This window comes from Rhinopithecus roxellana, chromosome 10, assembly GCF_007565055.1.
Source record: "Rhinopithecus roxellana isolate Shanxi Qingling chromosome 10, ASM756505v1, whole genome shotgun sequence".
NCBI lineage: Eukaryota > Metazoa > Chordata > Mammalia > Primates > Cercopithecidae > Rhinopithecus > Rhinopithecus roxellana.
The window spans coordinates 15,644,891-15,667,095 of NC_044558.1; the positions used below are offsets into that span (position 1 = coordinate 15,644,891).

The 22,205-nt window shown below is 38.6% G+C and overlaps 1 protein-coding gene and 1 long non-coding RNA gene across 2 annotated transcripts in view; one reads left to right on the plus strand and one right to left on the minus strand.

Moving 5' to 3' along the window:
• Positions 1 to 210: 210 nt before the first annotated feature.
• LOC115899974 lies at positions 211 to 8,785 on the plus strand. The gene is made up of 5 exons (XR_004059614.1): positions 211 to 239; positions 4,567 to 4,648; positions 5,057 to 5,104; positions 6,695 to 6,754; positions 8,696 to 8,785. It is a non-coding gene; the product is annotated as an uncharacterized LOC115899974 (long non-coding RNA).
• Positions 4,863 to 22,205, minus strand: part of GUCY2C (guanylate cyclase 2C) — an 82,132-nt gene continuing 64,789 nt past the window's right edge. Inside the window, exons 20-27 of the mRNA XM_030939149.1 lie at positions 20,275 to 20,366; positions 17,305 to 17,463; positions 14,129 to 14,321; positions 13,177 to 13,351; positions 11,369 to 11,467; positions 8,832 to 8,926; positions 7,058 to 7,134; positions 4,863 to 5,469 (exon numbers count right to left, since the gene is read on the minus strand). Coding sequence (XP_030795009.1) covers positions 5,295 to 5,469; positions 7,058 to 7,134; positions 8,832 to 8,926; positions 11,369 to 11,467; positions 13,177 to 13,351; positions 14,129 to 14,321; positions 17,305 to 17,463; positions 20,275 to 20,366 — 1,065 coding nt within the window. The 3' untranslated portion in view covers positions 4,863 to 5,294. The remainder of the gene's footprint in view (positions 5,470 to 7,057; positions 7,135 to 8,831; positions 8,927 to 11,368; positions 11,468 to 13,176; positions 13,352 to 14,128; positions 14,322 to 17,304; positions 17,464 to 20,274; positions 20,367 to 22,205) is intronic.

Here is a 22,205-nt window from a genome sequence, read left to right on the forward strand (position 1 = left end):
TATGCTTATGTTGTCTACCAACAGGGAAAATTTGACTTCCTTCTTTCCAGTTTGGATGCCATCTATTTCTTTCTCTTGCATAACTGCTGTGGCTAGAACTTTCAATACTATGTTGAAATTATGAGGTAAATGTGGGTATCCTTGTCTTCCTTCAAATCTTACAGAAAAAGTTTTCAACTTTTCTTTGTTCACTATGATGTTAGCTGTGGGTTTGTCATTGTGGCCTTTATTGTGTTGAAGTATGTTTCCTCTGTGTCCAATTTGTTGAGAATTTTTGTCATGAAGGCAGGCTGAATTTTATTAAAAGCTTTTTTAGCATCAATGAAAATGATTTTATGGTATTTATCCTTGATTTTTTACTTTGGTGTATCATCTTTATTAATTTGTATATGTTGAACCATTCTTGCATCCCTGAGATGAATTCCACTTGGTGGTGGTGAATGATCTTTTCAATATACTGTTGAATTTTATTTGCTAGTATATTGTTGAGGGGTTTTGCATGTATGTTCATCAGTGGTATTGGTTTGAAGTCCTTGCCTGGTTTTGGAATCAGAATAATGTTGGCCTTGGACAATGAGTTTGGAAGTATTCCCTTCTGCTTAACTTTTTGAAATAGTTTGAGTAGAATTGGTATTAGTTTTTCTTTAAATGTTGGTAGAATTAAGCAGTAAAGCCATTGGGTCCCGGACTTTTCTTTGATGGGAGAGTTTTTATTACTACATCAATCTTGTTACTTGTTATTGTTCTGTTCGGGTTTTCTATTTCTTTATGATTCAATTTTGAAAGGTTGTATGTGTTCAGAAATTTATACATTTCTTATAGATTTTCTAATCTATTGTTATTTAGTTGTTCCTAGTCTGTTATGATTCTTTGTATTTCTGTGGCATCAGTTGTCATGTTTCCTTTATCATCTTTGATTTTATTTATTTGAGTCTTCTCTTAGTAAGTGTAGCTAAAGGCATGTTGTTTTGTTTATATTAAAAAAAATTTGTTTTGCTTTGTTGATCTTTTGTGTTGTTTTAAAAATCTCTATTTCATTTAATTCCATTCTATTCTTTTTTCTACTAATTTTGGGTTAAGTTTGTTCTTGTTTTTCTAGTTCTTGAGATCAAAGTCATCTTGCTGGACATTTTTCTTCTTTTTCAATGTGGGCATTTATTGCTATGAACTTCCTTCTTAGAACTGCTTTTGCTGTGTTCCGTAGATTTTTGTATGTTTTATTTCCATTTTCAGTTGTCTTAAGAAAAATGTCAATTTCCTTCTTAATTTTTTCCTTGACCTAATAGTAATTCAGGAGCATGTCATTTAATTTCTGTGTATTTGTAGAGTTTCCAGCTTGCCCCTGTTTTTTTTTTTTTTTTTTTTTTTTCTTTCTTCTTTTTTCTCACATGCCCATGCCCACTGTGTCAAATTCTCCTGTCATGGATTTCTAGTTTTATTCTATTGTGGTCAGAAAAGATACTTAATATAATTTTGACTATAAATTTATTAAGACTTGTTTTACGCCCTCACATATTATCTGTCTGGACAAATGCTCCATGCACTTTTGAGAAAAATATGTATTTTGTAGTTGTTAGGTAGAATGTTCTGTAAAAGTCTGTTAGGTTCATTTGGCCTAAAGTACAGTTTAACCTCCATGTTTATTAATTTTCTGTCTGGATGATATGTCTATTGCTAAAAGTGGGGTGCTAAAGTCCCCTACTACTTTTATATTATAGACAATCTCTCCCTTCAGGTCTATTCATATTTGCTTTACATTTTACCTTAGTATTGGGTTCATGTATATTACAATTACTACATCCCCTGTTGTACTGACACCTTTATATTTATATAATAGCTTTCTTTATTGTTTGTATACTATTCTTGACCTGAGTCTATTTTATATGATATAAGTACAGCTACTCCTGATCTTTTTGGTTTCCATTTGCATGGAATATCTTTTCCCATTCCTTTGATTTCAGTCTGCACATATCTTCAGAGGTGTAGTTTCTTATAGACAGCATGTAGTTAGGTCCCATTTTTCTTTAAAAAAATTCATTCAGCTACTTTTTTTTTTTTTTTTTTTTTTTTTTTTTTTTTTTAGACAGAGTCTCACTCTGTTGCCCAGGCTGGAGTGCAGTGGCATGATCTTGGCTCACTGCAACCTCCACCTTCTGGGTTCAAGTGATTTTTGTGCCTCAGCCACCTGAATAGCTGGGATTACAGGTGTGTGCCACCATGCTGGCTAATTTTTGTATTTTTAGTAGAGATGGAATTTCACCATGTTGGCCAGGCTGGTTTCAAACTCCTGGCCTCAAGTGATCCAACTGCCTCAGCCTCCCAAAGTACTGGGATTACAGGCGTTGAGCCACTATACCTGCCCTACTCTATGTCTTTTAATTGGAGAATATAATCCATTTACATTCAAGGTTATTATTGATAGGAACATGTTTTCTGTTGTCATTAAGTGTTTTTTTTGCATTTTTCTGGTAATTTTAAAAATTTTCTTCCTCTCATACTGTCTTCCTCTGTGGTTAAGTAATTTTCTCTAGTAGTATGTTTTAATTCTGTGCTATTTATTGTCAGTGGCTCTATTATAGATTTCTTTCTTTGTGGTTAATATGAGGCTTACATAAAACATTTTATAGTTTAATAGGTTATTTTAAACTGAAAAGAACTTAGCTTTGATTGCAAAGAAAAGCAAAGCAACAAAACACACTATACTTTAACATCATTCCCCCTCCATGTTTTGACTTTTTGATGTTTTAGTTTACATCTCTTTATATTGCCTTTCAACCAATTGTTGTAGTTATTATCATCTTTAATAAGTTTTAGTCTTCATAAGTAAGATATTACCAGTTTATATACCATAATTACAGTATTATTCTGAATTTCTATTCTTACTTTTACCAGTGAGTTTTATACCTTCAGATGTCATCTTGTTACATGTTAACATCCTTCTCTTTCAGACTGCTGGACTCCCATTAGCATTTCTTGTATGACAAACCTCATGTTGATTAATTCCCTCAGGGTCTTTTTTTTTTTTTCCCGGTCTGGGAATGTCTTTATCTGTTCCTCATGTTTGAAAGACAGCTTTGTTGGGTACAGTATTCTTAGCTGACAGTTTCTTTTTCTCAACACTTTGAATATATATCTCACTCTCTCCTAGTCTGCAAAGTTTCTGCTAAGAGATCTACTGCAAGCTATATTGGAGCTCTATTGAGTGTGCTTTTTTTTCTCTTCCTGGTTTGAATATTCCTTCTTTATCTTTGATTTTTGATAATTTTATTATGATATGATTTGGGGAATTCCTCTTTGAATTTGACTGGTGACCTCTGAGCTTCCTGTACCTGAGTGCTATCATCTTTCTTCAGTTTGAAAATCTTTCAGCTATAATTTAAAAAATATGACCCTTTCCTTTCTCATCTTCTTCAGGAATTCTTATTATATGAAGGTTAGTTTGCTTGATGGTATCCTATACTCCTTTTTAATTCTTCTTTTCTGATGGGTAATTTCATATGTCCTGTCTTCAAGCCTGTTGATTATTTCCACTGATTAAACATGCTATTGAGGCTTTATAATGAGCTTTTTCAGTTTAGCTATTATATCCTTTATGTCTAAGATTTCTATTTTTATGTATGTTTTTACATTTTTTTCCTTTGTCAATTTTCTCATTTTGTTCCTGGATTGTTTTTCAAATTTCATTTAATTTTTTAATCTATACTCTCTTGTGCTTCCCTGAACTCTTTAAGAAGATTTTTCTGAATTCTGTCAGACATGTTACAATCATTTGGGGTCTATTACTGGAGCTTTGTTGATTTCTTTTGATGGTATCGTATTTCCTGAGTTTTCACAATCCTTGTGTCTTTACACTGATGCCCACACATTTAAGGAGATGGTCACCTCTTCCAGCTTTTACAGTCATTCTTTGGTGGTGATAGACCTTTAGTGCTTAATATTGTAACTTAGTCACTGGTCTGCTGTTGCTTCCTGGTCTGGGGAAGCCTTAGAGTGCTAGAATTTAAAGGTTGTTTAAAAGGAAAAAACCTTTTAGTTGTTTCCAAGTGAGAAGAAGATTCCACATTAGCACTGGGCTTTGTGGGAAATCTAACCAGGGATTCAGGCTTTCCTGTGGGTTTTGCCTCTAGTAAGACTGTTGCATCATCCAGTTTTCTCAGTGTGGCATCTCTGCTGATTGGAGCAGAGCAGCTGCAAGGTCTGCATGTCAGTTTCAGCAATCAGCACCTCCGCTTTTCGTCCCCAGTTCACCTCTGGTGTTTCAGCCCACCTGGTACTCGCAGTGGTTCATGAGACAGGACCAGAGTGAGCTTCTTGTGAAGATGCTCAGACTGGTGGGGAGATCAAACTTCCATCTCCAATTTTCTCCTTTTACCTTGTAAACTGTGGGTCTAAGGAAATTATCTGTGAGTGGTGTTACGCCAGCTTGGGGTGGCGCAGTCTAAAATGAAGTGGGTATTATGATTCATAATTTACTGATGAACGATCAGGAGCTTGGAGACATGGATTACTTTATAGTTAGAAAAGTACGGTACAGGAACTTGACTTTTGCCTTGGTCCCATACTTAGATCACTGCCATCCACATTGTTAATTGGACAAGCTGAAGCAACACCTCTGTTTGAAGGTCAGAAATTCCCTCACGTGTAGCAGGTGATACTAACCTTCAACGTTCTCACCCTCGAGTAACAATGCTAGCTTTGCCATAATTCAATGTGAGTGAATGTAGTCAGTTTTTCAGTAAGCGCAAGATGATGTGACTGATGTATTCCAGGAAAATGGGCAAAATAGGTAGAAACGCATACACAGTCTTGGGAAACCTTTAGCTTTTATTCTTTCCTAATATATAGCATATTTTCTGCAAAAATTATGAGTTAAATATACTTTAATGAAGATAAGGTATTTAAAATATAATTATGACAATTTAAAAAATCTTATGAATACAGAAGGAAAAAGAGCCAGTAAACAAAAACAATAAAAACAAACAAACAAAAAATAAATGAAATAAGAATAAAATCTTCTCAAGTTCTAGATAGTCTGTTCATTTCTTTTCTTTTCCAGGTGGAAGGTCCCTGGAACAACTGCTGGAATGAGGCTCCAGAGTGGAAGGTAGGTATTTCACTGAGAACACACATCTGATTCATGCAAGAAAGTCCATGTTCCAGACAGGGCAGCCAAGCCTAAGTACATTTCTGCTTCATTGAGGTCTCAGGAAAATGCAGGCTTTCAGGACACTTGAGGTCGCTGCCTCAGTGCAGCTGTATTTTAATTTGTGTGAGTCCTTACACCTCATTTAGGTTTAAAAATAGGTGCTCTCCTTGTCTGTGGTATTCAGTTGCAAGTATTCCAGAGTGCCTTTTTTATAGCTGGCTACTCGTCTGGGTTTTTGGCTTCTTATCCCTGCCGCCTGTCTTTTCTGTAAAGAGTTGGCAATCATGTCTGAAAATTCTGCTTGCAAACGCTGTTGATTCTCCCTGCAAACAGGGTGGGAAGAGAAAATAGAACTTCTCAGCAATTCATACAGAATATTCCTTAGCTCCAGAATAATCAGTTCAGCTACTCAGTTACTCTTTGAATGCCTCTTCTGTGCTAGACACAGGAAATCCAAAGAATACAAAATGATCCCTGCCTTTGATGAGCTTAAAAAACTATTATCTCTGCTAGGAAATTAGACTTCAATTTCAAAGTGAAACAATATGCTGCTGGAATTGGGAGGCATGGTTGGGAGGATCTAGGTTTACATATGCCACTGCAGGAAGGGGAAAAGAAGCAGGGAGGATGCTCGCCCCCTGCCACACAACCCTGAAAACTCATTAGTCCCACACATACTTAACAGTGTGAGTCTTGTTTGGGGAAGGCTTAGAATGGTGGAGGGGGCCACGAGTTTAGAATGGACCTGGAACACTCCAAGTAAGGAGCTAGGTTTCTCATGCCCCAGGGAAGATTTGGGTTGTTTTGGCTTTTCTAGAAGCTTGCCATCTCTCTGGGTCTGCCATCTAGGCCTCTGCAAGACAGAGTTTCTCAACCATAGCAAAAGCCAAGGAAATGGCCATATGGTTGCAGTAACATGTATTGATAGGCAACCGGATGACAACTTGAGTCACCTTTAGGAGAACTGAAACCTGTCAGTTAACCCTGAAACTTTGTCTTCCTCATCTCAGGGAGAACACAGACTTCATGTTAAGACCCAGAACCACAGTCTTGGGGCTGGGGCAGGTCCTGTTTTCGTGAGGCAACTCAACAGAAAGATGAAGACAGGAGTGGAATGCAGAGAGCCTCTTTGCCCCCAGTATGCTCCACTCCTGTGAGAACCAGACACGCATGAGGTGAACTCTAAAGTGTCTTCTGTTCTCCTGAGCAAGCCTGGAACACAATGCTAGCTTTGCCATGCTTTATCGCGGGGCAATATAGGCAGTTTTTCAGCAGGGACAAAATGATGACTGATACAGTCTAGGAAAGTGGGCAGAATAGGTAGAAGCTCCTACCCAGACTCAGGAAACTTTTAACTCATTCTTGTCTAATATATAGTATATTTTCTGCATAAACTATAAGTATACTTTAATGGAGATAAGGCATTTAAAACATAATTTTGACAGTTAAAAATATCACGAATACAGAGCCAGTAAACAAAACGAAACAAATGAAATAACAAAATCTCCTCAAGTTCTAAATAGTCTGTTCATTCCTCCTCTTTTCCAGGTGGAAGCTCCTTCTTGGGATAAAGGATCCAGAGCTTAAAAAAAAAAAAAAAAAAAAAAGGTAGTTTTGTATTGAGATGACACATCTGATTCATGGAAGCAAGGTCTATGTTCCAGACAGGGAAGCCAAGGCTAAATACTTTCCTGTTGTCATTGAGGTCTCAGGAAAATGCAGGCTTTCAGGATAATTCCCTTCTTGCAGTCTAAGAAGGGAGGTTTCTAAACCTTCTCATGTATGGTCCCTTCTTATGCAATATATGCCACTTGTAAGGCACTTGCCAACTTAAATTGACTTTAAGTAGCGTAACTTACAAAGCCAAGATCTCTGATTTCCTCCCTGTCCCTGGCACACCCAGAAGCTTACACAGTAGGAGGGGTTGGCAGGTTGAATTTCTGGTCCTTCATCCCGGTCAGCCAGTAGGTAGTCTCATTTCCTCTTCCCTGGTAAGACAAAAGAGTTAGGTACCACGGAGGCCAATTAGTCAGTTAAGTTGTAGACCACTGTTCCCACAGTGATCTGTTTCTGTGACACGTTTCACTTCCGTATTTCTCATCAGTGCCAATATTTAAGCACATCACACATTCCTGTTACAATTTGCATTATCGCTAGACAGATTTTTATTTCCAAGTGCCTTTTTAAAAATAAGTTTCTCATTCAGCAGATATCCTTTTCTCAAAGTAGAGTTTTCTTTTTTTTCCCAAAAGACATTTTAAAATATCACTCTAGCAACATCACAAGAACTCTAACTTAAAAAAGAAGAAAATTCATCTGCAATTCTGCTACGTCAACAAATCCAACTGCTTGTCATTGTCCATATTTCCTTCTAGCCTTTTTTGCAATAAAGTTTTGTCACAAAACTTTGGTACAGTTTCCCTATCGTATTACAAACACATGTACATCACAATTAAGAACTCATTAAGTGGCATTTGTGGGGTCCATCTGGAGGCTATGGAATGTATGGAAATTGGACTACTGGAAACTGTTTTTGCTAAAGCTGGTATTTGAAAAAGAGATACAAAATACATATTGTCCAAACACAGCCAGTGAATCATTATTAAAAAAAAAAGAGTGTAATAATATGTATCTGTAATATATATCAATATTTAAAAACCATTGATATATATATATATATATATATATATGTAATTGTTATATATTATTAAACTCATTTAAAAAGAGAGTGGTTCATTGGCTGTGTTTGGACCATAGTAATCCATAAACCAGTTCTATTTTGGGGTAAATGTTCTTTGTAAAAAATGCATTTATGGAGGACTCAAAAAGCAAGTGTGATGTTAGGACACTTACATAAAAGGAGACTTTTCCAAGGTGCAATCAAAATATAAAGGCCAGAAGCATTATGGCTACTGGAGGCAGGTAACTTACAGTTAATAGTTGCTTTGCCAGTTGTGAAAAGATTGTAATAACTTTGGAAAAGCAGCCTGAGAAGCAGCTGGAGACATCTGATGGCTTTGGAAGGCAGCTGTTTTAAATGTGAGGAACTGCATGAAGATGCTAGAGTAGTGATTCTCAAATATTAGTGTGGTCATCTTGTTAAAAAACACATCATCTTGTTAAAAATATAGATTCCTGATCTACACCCACAGAGAATCTTGCATAGCAGGCCTGGTGGAATGTCCAGACATCTGTATTTTAACAAACTTCCAGATGAGGAGGAGGAGGAGAATGGGGCCACACCTTGTCATTCACTCCTTGTGATTCTAGAGTGTCGGAATAGTAAAGCAACTGGCAAGAGAGGTGACCTCAGATCATAGCAGCGTTGTGTAGTAAGAGTAGGGAAGTAAGTGGGGGGACAAAGGTTTTGATTTAAATTAAATAAGTCCTGGACCAGACAGTATGTAGCTCTTGTGTTTGGAGGAGGAACTGGAGAGAAAACCTGGATATGGCAGGGGAAATGGTGGCAGAGTTCAGAATGTCAAAAGGGCTCTTTGGAGTAGAGGAAAATTCTGCGTTCACATTTTTTGGTGGTCATTTCTCTTGCAGAAGTTGGAGGGTGCTCATTGTGACAAGTACAGAAAAGGATTAGCATGCTCCTCAACTTTCCTGCCCAAGGCTCAAAGGAGGTGGCCCAAGCGTGTCTGAGAGCTTTTTCCATGTATTGTCTCTGTGGACTCCTTACCTTTAAGTACGTTTCTCCTCTCACTTCATACAGGAACTGGCACTCAGTTCTCTTCAGAATGGCTATGGTGGAGCCACTCACATGAATTCTCAAAGCTGGAAATGCAAAATAGATAAATAAAAGTCTCAACCATTACATGGCCTATTTGTTTTCCATTGATTCATGATATCAACAATACCTGAGATAAGAATCCTAAATCAAGAAGAAACAATTGTGGCTATTTTAATGAAAGAACACTTAAAAATAACATCAGAGAGATAAGAAATGGTATAGTTTGGATATTTGTCCCCACCCTAATCTCATGTTGAATTTTAATCCCCAGTGCTGGAGCTCTGCCCCCCCACCAGGTGTCTGGGTCACAGGGATGGATCCCTCATGACTTGGTGCTGTCTTTGCGATAGTGAGTTGTCACAAGATCTGGTCATTTAAAAGTGTGTGGCACCCACCCCCTGCCACTCTCTCTCTTGCTGTTGCTTTCACCGTATGAAGTGCCTGCTCCGGCTTTGCCTTCTGCCAAGAGTGAAAGCTTCCTGAGGCCTCCTCAGAAGCAGATGCAGGCACTATTCGTACTGTACAGCCTGCAGAACCATAAGCCAATTAAACCTCTTTTCTTATAAATAACTCAGTCTCAGGTTTTTCTTTATAGCAGTGCAAGAATGGCCTCACACAAGAAATATAATTTCACATAGGAAGAAAGAAGGCCTGGCATCAGTTTTCAGGGCCCTGAGTGATGGGGATCCCAAGGTTTTGCTCCATAGATTCTCATTCCAGCTCAGAGTAGTAGCCTGAGGGACCTCGTTTTAGATTTGACTGGTAGTGCCAAGCTTGGGTGTTGGAGTTTGGCTTTGGGTGCCTGTGGAAAAGTTCTAGTAAATAGCTAAAGACTTGTGGGCAAGGTGAAGATTCGGGAGAGTCGTGGGGTCTTGATTTTCTCAAATTTCCTTCTTCTGGAACATTGTTATCCTTTGACAAAAGAAGTGGTGAGGGCACACCCATTCACAAGTCCATGATGTGTACCACCTTTCCCAGTATAGGGGCCTAATAGCAATACCATGAACAATAACAGCAGTAAGAATAATGACAATCCCAAATTGTATACCTACCATGTACCATGATTGCTGAACGCTTAACATGACATCATCCCAAATGATTTCAGAAACCCTCCTGGCAAGGTTGATATTCCATTTTCAATTTATATCTTTATCTTTCTGAGGGCTAGAAGGATCAGGTAGCTTTCTCCCCAACTTATACTTACAATGATTAACATAATTTCAATTGTAACCCAAGTGTGTCTGACCCCGACCTTATCCTTTTCCTTGACAGCATGATTTGGCAGGACAAACTAGTGTCAGATTGTCAGTACACTACCAAAATACCATTCTGCCTCCTGTGGTTTTGTAAGCTCCAGCCATGTCTACCAATGCTTTTTTTCTCTCTTCTATATATTTCTACTACTAGCACTGTCATCAATATTTATTGAACATCTACTTCATGCAGCACATTGTGCCTCTACCTTGCCAAACAAATGCAATATATTCCTTTGAATATAACAAATGCTTAGATTTTTCTTTACTAAAATCAATTCTCGGTTGGGCATGATGGCTCTTGCCTGTAATTCCAACACTTTGGGGGACCAAGGCAGGAGACTTCCTTGAGCCCAGGAATCTGTGACCAGCCTAGACAACATAGGGAGACCACACCTCTACAGAAAAACTTAAAAATTTAGCTGTGCATGGTGGCATGCCTGTAGTCCCAGCTACTCAGGAGGCTGAGGTGGGAGGATCACTAGAGCCTATGAGGTCAAGGATGCAGTGAGCTGTGATTGTGCCATGGCACCAAAGCCTAGGCGACAGAGTGAGATCCCATCTCAAACAAATACACAAAAATCGATTTCCAGAAAAATCGAATATGTTTTGGGAGGCCAAGGTGGAAGGATTGCTTGAGGTCAGGAGTTTGAGACCAGCCTGGGCAACATGGTGAGACCCAGTCTCTATTAATAATTAGCTGGATGTGCTGGTATGTTCCTGTAATCCCAGCTACTTGGGAGGAGGAGGCCAGGAGTTCAAGTTTACAGTGAGCTATGATTGTGTCACTGCACTCCAGCCTGGGTGACAGAATGAGAGCCTATCTCTAAACAACAAAAACAAAAAAGCAAAATAAGAGGGAAACAAGAATGTGAACCAGGGTGTATAGTTCTTACCTTGCCTACTGATTTTTATTTTAACTTTCATGATTCTATGGTAAATGCCGTGACTATTCTAGGTAGAATATCCCCGGATTCATTGTATATGAGCCAAAAATATAGAAGCAGTCTAAAACTGAGCAAAAGTAGAAGAATAAAATAATTATCAGTAAACAACAACAAAAGCAAATGTAGCAAAAGCTGGCTTGACACAGGTTTGTGTTCAGCTAATGTGAAGAATTATTCTACATCTCACTGGCACTTTGTATCTCCTTATTGTGCATTTTATCTCACAGTTGCCCTCTGCTGGAAGACAGAATATTTGTCCTCTGAGAAAAACAATCTCCCTTCTTACGGAGGCCAGTGGATTCCATCCTAGAGGCTGTGTTGACTGTATCTCCAAATAGACAATAACGAGGCATCTTGATTCCCACAACTCCAGCAGCGCAGGGACCTGAAACGAAGGACAGAAAGCAGGAAGTGGAGGCAACAGAAATTGCAGAGTAGAGTGAAGACAGGTAAGCCTCTCTGCATGGTCACAATCTGAATGCTTCCTGTCATGGAGAAGTGGCTGAGGATGTGAAGTGTGAGCTGGGACTTTTGCTTTAAATGGATGAATCCAATGAAGCATCATTATTCAGTGCATGCGATCATAAAGTATTTTGCTCTCGCAAAGAAAACAATATTTGCAGCAAATAGGAAGGCATCCAGAGATCCAGATCGCAAAGGTGATTTTAAATAGAAGGCTCTCGGGAAGGATGAAGATGAGCCCCACTGCTTGCTTACTATGCCAAACCACACAATCCTGAATTTCACACTGCTGGAGGGCACTGTAGACTTGAAGCTTCAATGGCTCAAGTTTGTTTTATTTTTATTTTAAGGTGGCATTTCTGGGATTGGTGCCATGACAATGGAAGACAGAAGATAAGGCAAAGGCATAACCTTCCTTAAGCATTTCATGGACCAGGCAAATGCAGCTGGATGGGGAAGCCTGTGGCACAAGGAGGTTCTAACAAGTAGAACAAAAGCCCAGGCTAGACTATGCACTGTGGCATATTAGGTAGGAAATAAGGGTTATTCAGTCAAGCATTTGCATAGAATGACTGAGTGCAAGGAGTTAACAATTTTAGAATGTAAAGATTAGCTCAGAAACTGCAAAGCTGGGTTTTAAGCAATGCTTTGCAAAGATTCATCTAGATGACTTCTGAGTTCCTCTCTTACTATGTTTTTCTATAACACCTGTAACTCATCTCAAATCTTGACGTTCAAAGCTGTTGAATTAAATTAAGTTTGGCCTGAGGCTGCCTCTTAGGGGTCCCTACAAAACAAACTGCAACCTAGCTTGACACATAAACAAACTAAAAGCCTAACTAGGGTATACTTATGTTACAGAGAGCTGAATCTCAGCCAGTCGTAGTAGCTGAGCTTCAGCCAGTCACAGGCTGTCAACTGATCTGACCTTGACCAAATCAGGGAAACACAGAGCTGTGACCAATCAAGTTGCTTCTGTCCCTCACTTCTGTCTATAAACACTGCCTGCCCACCTTGCCCATTGAAGCTCTCTGAACCTCTTCTGGTTCTAAGGGCCATCTGATTTGAAAATTGTTCTTTGCTCAGTCAAACTGTGTTAAATTTAATATGCATAAAGCTTTTCTTTTAACAAGGCTATGTAACTTTCATGGTCTTTGAAAACGACTCATGTACTCTGTACTACTGCAGCGGCAGGGAGGGGAGGGGGTATAAATAGTATAGAAATTTCACCAGCTGTTTTTTATTTTCCCTTGTGGATAATCTAATCCACTTAAGATACTATAATATTTTAGTGGGAAAATATATTGAAATTGGGGGTGGGGAGAAAGGGAATGCGGAGGAGACAAATGAAATCATAGGTATAGTGATTTAAATAGGAGTCCAAAGCTTCTTGTTTTTGTACATGTTATCGTTTCAGCAGTCAGTGGTGCCCTCAAAGGTCTTGTTCTTAGAGCTCTCTAGGAACTGGGTCTAAGTATCTCAGGATGCATAGTGGGACCTCACATTTGGCAGAAAGACTTAAGAGTAAACATGTGAAGTCAATCACACTTGAAGACCTTTGATCCTTTCTGATTTAATTGGTGCCCAGCAGTACATATGGTTCCCAATTTGCTAAGATGCTCAACTCCATACCAGAGTGAACGCCAATGCGAATCCAGATTGGGAGGCCAGGAAGATGCTCCAGCTCAAAGGTCCCCATGAAGCTGAGGATTTCCAAGGCCATCTTGGCAATGTCTATTGCATGTCGATTGCCATTTCTCTTAGGCAAACCACTAGCCACCATGTAGGCATCGCCAATGGTTTCCACCTGTGGAAACAGTTTCTCATGAGTGGCTCTGCCCCTTTGAAAAGAATAGACATTAAACAGAAGTACTTAATCACATTAAACACAAAAAGTGATTTGGAAACACAGTGTGAGCATAGCCCTTTACACTTTTTCTGGGGCCAGTTCAATCAGTTCTATGCCAATTTCTTCAGGGTTTTTATAGTCTAGTTAATGGGTGATAAAATAGCTATAAAGGAATTTAGCCATTTAAAAATCATAAGTATATAAATTGTCCAGATGTGGTGACAGTTCTAGAAATGTTCAAATAAATAATCTGAATGGTTTTATGTAATTTGAGGAACACCCTTAGTTACCTGAAAAGTAATCCTTTAGCAAATGTCAGCGTACTATTTGACAGAATATTACATTTTGTAATGTGTAATTGTACACATTCTTGTAGCACGATTTTCTATTTGTTATAACCCAAGTGTCTTCTCTGCTTCATTTGCAGTCAGCCTAAACACCGCCCATTTTCTTGGAGGTGATTTAAGAGTATGCCATTTTGTCTAAATTTAGTACTTTAAATTCATTCCTGCTGAACTTCCTGTTGTACCTTTTGTGCTGTTTCTTAAATGGTAATTTTGACTTCTCACTCCTCTAACTCTTCTACTTCTCTTCACCTTTAGCTCAGATTCAACCACCAATTCACTAAATGTGAAACTAGAGAGGACAAGAGTAGTAACAGAAACAACCAATTCAGGCTCTGATGACCTCGGGTTGTACAATTAATGGTTTCAGCCTGTTAGGTGACGCGGTTACCTTGTAGACATCATGATGATCAACGATGTGGTCAAAACTCTTATAGATGTCATTAAGCATGTCCACCACTTCCATGGGGGTGCTGTATTTGCAGATAGTAGTGAAACCTACAATGTCACTGAAGTAGATTGTAACTTCCTCATATAGTTCCGGCTCTACAAAGCCTTTTTCCTTCAGAGACTTTACCACTAGCCTAGATGAACAAAGGAAACAAAATGCCTTCAACTTCAGCAATTTTTTTTCTTGTTTCACATAAATCTTTCAGATAGTAGTGATTGTTTACTAGAAATTCTAGAATTTGAGACTTCCAGTCAATTGAGTGAATAGGAAACAGAGGTTGTTTACATCATATACATGAACATATTACACACATACACATATAATAAATGTTGTGAACACAGATGAATATAAGGAGGTTCAACATTAACTTAGTGTTTGATTATTAGCCCTAATACACATGAACAGAGAACTTCAATAGCCTCAAAACTCTCACATATACACACTTGCCCACTTTTTGGTTCTCTATTGATAATCAACTTCTTACAGATATGGCTCTATATGCAGAGGCTGAGGAGAGTGTGGTATTACTTAAATCACCACAGCTATCAGATTTGAATTTCCCAACAAAATTGATAGTTTTACTTTCCTGGAATATGTAACACGGCATTGCTTAATATTACTGTGAAATAATTATGAAATTAATATGAAATATTACTATGAAATAATATTACTATGAAAAATTACTATGCATTTAAAGAACCAGAGTTTATTTGATACATTTTGAACCAGATTTGGGTCATTTAAAAAGCAAAATTAATCAAAATTAATCATGTAAATAAATTCTGGGCTGTCCCAGAAAGAAAACAACCGATCAACCACAACGATTTCTAACACTCATTTGGAGAACCTCCAGAGCATCTGGAGAAAGCTTTTTAATTGGTGCAATGACAAAACTTGGAACCTTTGAAAAACATTCCTTTGCTGTGGCTTGGATTCCTAGGGACACATCTGGAGTGGTTGTTCTTGACATGCCCTGTATAAAGTGCATAGTATTTTGGAGGCTACATAGACGCAATGACAAAATTGGATATTCTGCCATATTTGCAATTCATTGTACTGCTTATATCTGAAAAGTCATATGAGTTTGGTGATATGGTTTGGCTCCATGTCCCCACCCAAATCTCATGTTGAATTGCAATCCCCAATGTTAAGGGAGGACCCGGCGGGAGGTGATGGGATCATGTGTGCAGATTTCCCCATTGCCGTTCTTATGTTAGTGAGTTCTCATGAGATCTAGTTGTTTGAACGTGTGTGGCACCTCGCCCTTTGCTCACTCTCTCTCGCTGCCATGTGAAGAATTGCTTCCCTTTCACTCTTCCACCATGATTGTAAATTTCCTGAGGCCTCCCCAGCCACGCTTCTTGTACACCCTGTGGAACTGTGAGTCAATTAAACCTGCTTTCTTTATAAATTACCCAGTCTCAGGTAGCTCTTTATCGCAGGGTGAGAACAGACTATTACACTTGGAAAATAGTGTGTTGTCCAGAGAGAGAAACTCATGTTGTAAATAAATGAAGGAAAGGCTGGGACTTAACATGATGAGCTTTGATAACAGGTTGTTGCTGACATAGATAAAATTAGTATACAGAGGAGATCTCTTAGAAAGTCTTCCCGTAAGAAAAAACTTCTGGCCAGGCATGGTGGCTCACGCCTGTAATCCCAGCACTTTTGGAGGCAGAGGCGTGTGGATTACCTGAAGTCAGGAGTTTGAGACCAGTCTGGCCAACATGGTGAAACCCTTTCTCTACTAAAAATGCAAAAATTAGCTGGGTGTGGTGGCAGGCACCTGTAATCCCAGCTACTTAGGAGGCTGAGGCAGAAGAATCATTTGAACCCAGGAGGCAGAGGTTGCAGTGAGCTGAGGTCATGCCATTGCACTCCAGCCTGAGCAACAAGAGCAAAACTCCACCTCAAAAAAAATTAAATTAAATTAAATTAAAATTAAAATAATTTAAAAAGAAGAAACTTCTATTTTAATGTATTTACCCCAAGGGGTACTGTTCAAATAAATGTTTAGGTGATATCTGGTTCCTACATGCAGTCTTAAGTTTATTTGCCCTCTGCTACACATATTTCTTTTTGATTCTTCTAGTTATTGCTCATGCATGTTATTAGTTTTATCTTGCAAATATAATATTTACATGAATAACCAAAGTGAGTTGTGCTGAAACCATGATGTATTATAGCTCCTGAAGAGGCTTGTGTGATATAATCTTTGGAAATCCAATAAAAACATCTACCAACTAGTGGTCCAAGTGGCATATTGAACTAAGGCTAGGAAAAAAGCTGAAATGGTGAGCCAGCTGATTCAAATCACTTGAGTGACATTACTAGTTAAAACCACCACCAGTGAAACCCTGGGAAGGCAGCCAGATAACCAGGATATTGTTGTTGTCACAACTCAGCATTAAAGACCAGGCAATGATATGAATGATGAATTGAGGGGTGCTGACGAGTTGATGGGTGCAGCACACCAACATGGCATAAGTATACATATGTAACAAACCTGCATGTTATGCACATGTACCCTAGAACTTAAAGTATAATAAAAAAAAAAAAAAAGAAAAAAAGAACAGAAAAAAAAAAAAAAAAAAAAAAAAAGACCAGGCAAGGAATTATGCATTATGTACCTAACATTTATGGAGCTCTGATAGAAAGTATCATCCTTGAAGCAAATAGGAAGGGTTCCCTACTGTTCCCAGGGACTCTGAGGGCTCATGGTTTCTGCCCTTCTATCACAAGGTTACTGAGACACCACTTGCTAAGTGTCTTCCAACTCCTTTCCCCCAAGCTGTGATCCGCCTCCTAGTTTTCTTGCAGGTGATTTGACTTTCAGAGGTTTGAGATTTTGAGGTCAGAGTTGCTAAAGGAGATCAGGGACTCCAGCTTGGGCCTCTTGCGTAGAGTCCCATCTCTGCCATTCACGGGTGACCTTCAGGACATTACTTAGTGGAGTACAAACTGAAACAAGGCTTAGCAAAATACATGCACTTTAAAACCAATAAGCTACTGAAGAATATATAAAAGGAAACAAATCCTATATAAACACAATGAAAAGCAATGCTAGAAGGATATGCTGAATATTTCAGCCCCCACATCAGCAAGACTTGCCTTACCTTGGAAGCAACATAAAGTTAAGTCTGTCAGCCCTGTCCCTCTCTGCCTTGTACAGCTGTGTCCTTTCCTCTACCAGATGTTCCAGGTTTCGAGAATATAGCTGTAGACGTCGGATCAAGGTATCCATATAGCTTTCATTTTTTTGGTCATGAAAAAGTCTGTAGGTAGTGATAGATAAAGAGCCCTTATATATTATTAAGAAAACATGAACATCCAATAAAACAATGGACAAATATGATGAACAGATAATTAAGCAAAGAAAAATAAAAGCCAACAAGCACAACAAAAAAAACTCAACCTCATCCAGGCACCGTGGCTCACACCTGTAATCCCAGAACTTTGGGAGTCCAAGGTGAGAGGATCACTTGAGGTCAGGGGTTTGAAACCAGCCTGACCAACATGGTGAAACCCTGTCTCTACTACAAATACAAAAATAAGCCGGGCATGGTGGCACTACTCCAGAGGCTGAGGCAGAAGAATTGCTTGAACCTGGGAGGTGGAGGTTGCAGTGAGTCGAGATCGTGCCAGCTACTCCAGAGACTGAGGCAGAATTGCTTGAAGCTGGGAGGTGGAGGTTGCAGTGAGTCGAGATCATGCCACTGCACTCCAGCCTGGGTGACAGAGTGAGACTCTGTCTCAAACAAACAAACAAAAAAACCAACTTAACCTCAGGACAAAAATAAGATTAAAAAAGGGAAAACAAATGTTAAAATGATGGTAATCAGTGTAGGAGAAGGAGGAAATACATACAGTACAAAACCTTCCTGAAGAACAATTTGGTAAAAGTCTGTCACAAGCTTGAACAATGCATATACCAATCAGCTTATAACTCTATTTCTGAGAATTATCCTAAGGAAACAATCATGAATGTGTTTAGCGTTAACAACAAAAAAAAAGTCACAGTATTCTTTACAAGAGCAAACATTTTAAAATAATCTAAATGTATAACAAAAATGTAGTTAAAATATGATAGGACAATGGAACATTAACATTCTAATTCGTATCATAAAATACAAATTAGTATTGTTGAATACACAGAAAGACTCCTCTGTATTATTAAGTTAAAAAGTCAGTTTATAAAATAGCAAAAATTATAATCTCAATTTTATTTTTTGAAGACTGGTGGTCACCTATTGGGAAACAGGTGGTGTTTTACTTTCTTGCTTGCTTATTTATATTTTCTAAAATATAAAAGAAACAATTTGCAATAAAGGAAAATCTTTTGAAAGCTGGTCTAGAATTGATAAATGAAAGTGTAGGAGAAGGACTAAGAAAAGCCAAGTCAAGCCTTATATTATCTCCTCAGTACAGAGAGCCAGGGTCCTGACACCAGAGGCCTAACTCTCGATTATTTTGTCAGATCAAGGAGACTTAGATGAGACGCCAGCTTTGTGTGACAGTGGGTGGTATGACAAACCTTGGTGCAGAGGTCAGGGAGGAGACACATTGAGTTCTCCTAGCATTGTGAGGATCAGAGAGAACGTTCATAACATCTAAGGCACAATTGAAGGTGCTGAATAAATCACAATCATTTTACTATTGCAACAATAACAATCACTTCTGATCTCAGGAGAAGATGGCCTGCATCATCATCCTCTGGGATGGGGAGAGATGTTTGTTAAAAATCCAGTACAGTTTTGTGCGCTACACGAGACCTATGTGACTGAAAATTGCTAGGCTTGGAATGAAGAAACAGAATCTTTTAACAAGTTCCCCAGGGAATTTTTACTTGCAACTGCCAGTACAGCGTCTAGTTGGGTAGAATGGATGTGGGAGCAGGTGTAAGAGATGAAGTTGGGTAATCTTACTCTAGGATGAATTGATTCGATTAAAACAGTTTCTCACCTTTGAATGCATATTTTAATCACCTGGGAGCTATTAAAAATCCTGACACCAGTGTGTACCCCAGACCAATTACATCAGCCTCTCTAGGGTAAAACCCCAGTATCAGTATTTTTAAAGTTCCTCAGGTGATTCTAAGCTGCAGCCAAGTTTGAGAACCACCACACACATTAAAGGCTGAGTATTAAGGACCCAGTGTCTTCAAGAGCATACATTTTATCAGTCACACATAAAGTCTCATCTGGACAGGACAGCGAAGGAGAAAAAAAAGGGGGGCTAGAATTAATTATTATTTCCTGCTCCATTCCCACAACTGACAGCTTAGTTCTACTAATTAATGACCACATGTTCATTAACTTCACTCCACCTCATCTCCTCCAGCTCTAGACTTTTATTCTCATTACGTATCTGAATCTTTTGACCTAATGAGAACTACAGAAAGACCTGGAAAAAATCATAAAAATCATCTTGTTCAATCCAAATTTTCTAACAAGAAAAGTGATACCCAGTGAAGGTGTTTTGTCCAGTGCCCCACAGCAAACTCTTATCAGATTTTAGTCTAGAAATTGGATTTCCTAACTCTTAATTCAGTGTTATTTTTCTCATTCTGCAGTGTATTAACTGAAAACATAGGTTATCTAGAAATTAATCTCACCAGATAATTATGTACTTTTCTCCCCCACCTTGAATTATGCTCTGATTCATGACGTGTTTTAAGTACCTAGGGCCAAAGCTGGAGATTTTAAGATTTTAAGATCCTAAGAACATGCTGACGTTAATAATTGTTTAGGAGCTTTACAGATTCTCAGGACTCATGCTACACTTCTAAATCCTAATTACCCACAGAAGGACCCAGAAGCTCTATTTTTAACAGACAAATTTATAATCAGCTAAAGTTTGTTTTTTAATCAGACAAGTTTTGACCTTGAGTGTTTAACTTTTCAAGTAATTATTTCCCTGGGAAAATGGTCTGATAGTCTCCATATCATTTTTATGAAACGGTGTTGGTTGCAACCTGGAATTTTTCACTGGAATAGACATTCTCATTCTTAGGTGCCACTGAATGTCAGCTACAACTTTTTTAAAACCCTGAAATTAGTGAATAAAACTAAACATTTCAGCAATACCCAAATATCTTGGCAAGTGTAGTCTCAATTTTTTTGAAATCTGGTCTCTTTTCTGGATCTTCTTCCCAACAGCTTTTTACAAGTAGGTACACCTGGAAGAAAAAAAAATGGGCAAATTAGCTCAGTGGATAGTAAACTAAATCAAGAGAGAATTCTTATTCTCACTGATGGGAGTGATTACGGCAAGGAATAGTTTAAAAATATCTTCAAGTCTGTCAATGCGGACAAGAGATCCCCAGCTCTCTGGTTTCTGTCTCAGGCATGACCACCTGCATTATCTTATCCAGTTATTCCCTTGGGTGAAATTAATTAAAAATATGATACCAATTTAGATGAGGCCAGGTTGATAGGGGAGACTAAGTGAATTTACAAGAGCTTGCAAGGTTTACGTTGGAGAGAGAAAAACATAGTGAAAGTGTGGCAGGCCTCCATAACAACTGTTTCAGTACTGACTGCATGGTGAACTTAAATATTAAAAGCCAGTGCCCTTATACAAAGGCTGGAATGTAACAAAAGTCCACCAAGAGTTTTGCGTAGGCCTTTCTTGGGCCTTAAAGCATGACAAAATAACAAAGGAATTCTTAACAGGACCCGTTTAGGATTGAATAAGTTTTATTGGGGGTCTGAAGAAACTCCCCAGACCTCCACAGAGAAGTTTACTGGGGGTCTGAAGGAACTCCCTAAACCTCTGTGATTTAGCAGGAGACAAGATAAGGGTAATCATCCCAGCACCTGGACTGATTTAGATTAAGTAAACTTACTGAGGCTCTAGAAGAAGGTCTTCAGAACTTAGACCTTAGTTATAGATTAAAAGAAGTTAATCACGTATGTCTTTAAATGAATGCATACTTACATGTAGACATATAGAAGGTATAGAAGCTCTGAAAAAAACTGTAATTTTCAGTTGGTCTGGTGATAATTTCCAGGCCTTCTCCCTGTAACTGGTTACAGAAATAAAAACTCTCTTCCTCCTCAGTTCATCTACATCTTGTTATTGGGCCATGAGAAATATGAGCCCAACCCTCAGTTTGGTGGGGGAACCAAGGCTCAGTGAGTATGAGGCAAATGGCTTCAAATGAGAATAAAAGCCCTACTGTCCATGGTTCTAACTTATAGCAAACAATAGTATCACCTGGGGAACATTTGCACAATTTCTTATGCCTAAGCCCCACCCTAAGTCATTCTGATTTAATATATTTTGAAGTGGTCTTACTAGGATTTCCAGATTTAGCAAGTAAAAGTAAAGGACATCAAGTTAAATTTGGATTTCAGACAAACGATGAATAATTCATTAGTATAAGTATGTCCCAAATATTGTATGGGCAAAGGGCAGTCGTAGATTTTTAAGCTCTTCAGGTGATTATAATGCACAGCTGCAGTAGAGAAGTGACATGGAGAAAAGGAGGTATGGAGGAAGAGGTAGGGAGACAGGAGGAAGCCTGTGGAAACCTCATCTTATCTGCTACCACCTGTTTGCAGCTTTTTTTGTTTGTATCAAAATGTGTGGTGAAAACCATTTGTTTTAAATAAAGTTTGTTTTTCAGTCTGTCTAAAAACAAGATCGTAAGTGACACTAGATGCAATCCCCGTCCCTGTACTTTGCCTGAACAATTCCCTGGGAAGGAACTAGAGTCGCGGTATAGCCTGTGGTTGCCAATATTCACCACTAGATGATGCTCCTGCCTTAGTAAGTCATCTGCTGACTACCTTAGCGCTGAATAGGCAGACACAACAAACAACTGGGCCGATCCAGTGCCACAGAGTGAAATACTGTCAGCCCTCTCTCTCCATGGATTCTGCATTCGGGATTCAACCAAATGGGGATGGAAAATATTTGGAAAAAACAGGATGGTTGTGTCTGTATTGAACATGTACTGACCTTTTTTTCTTGTCATTATGCCCTAAACAATACAGTACCACAGATATTTACA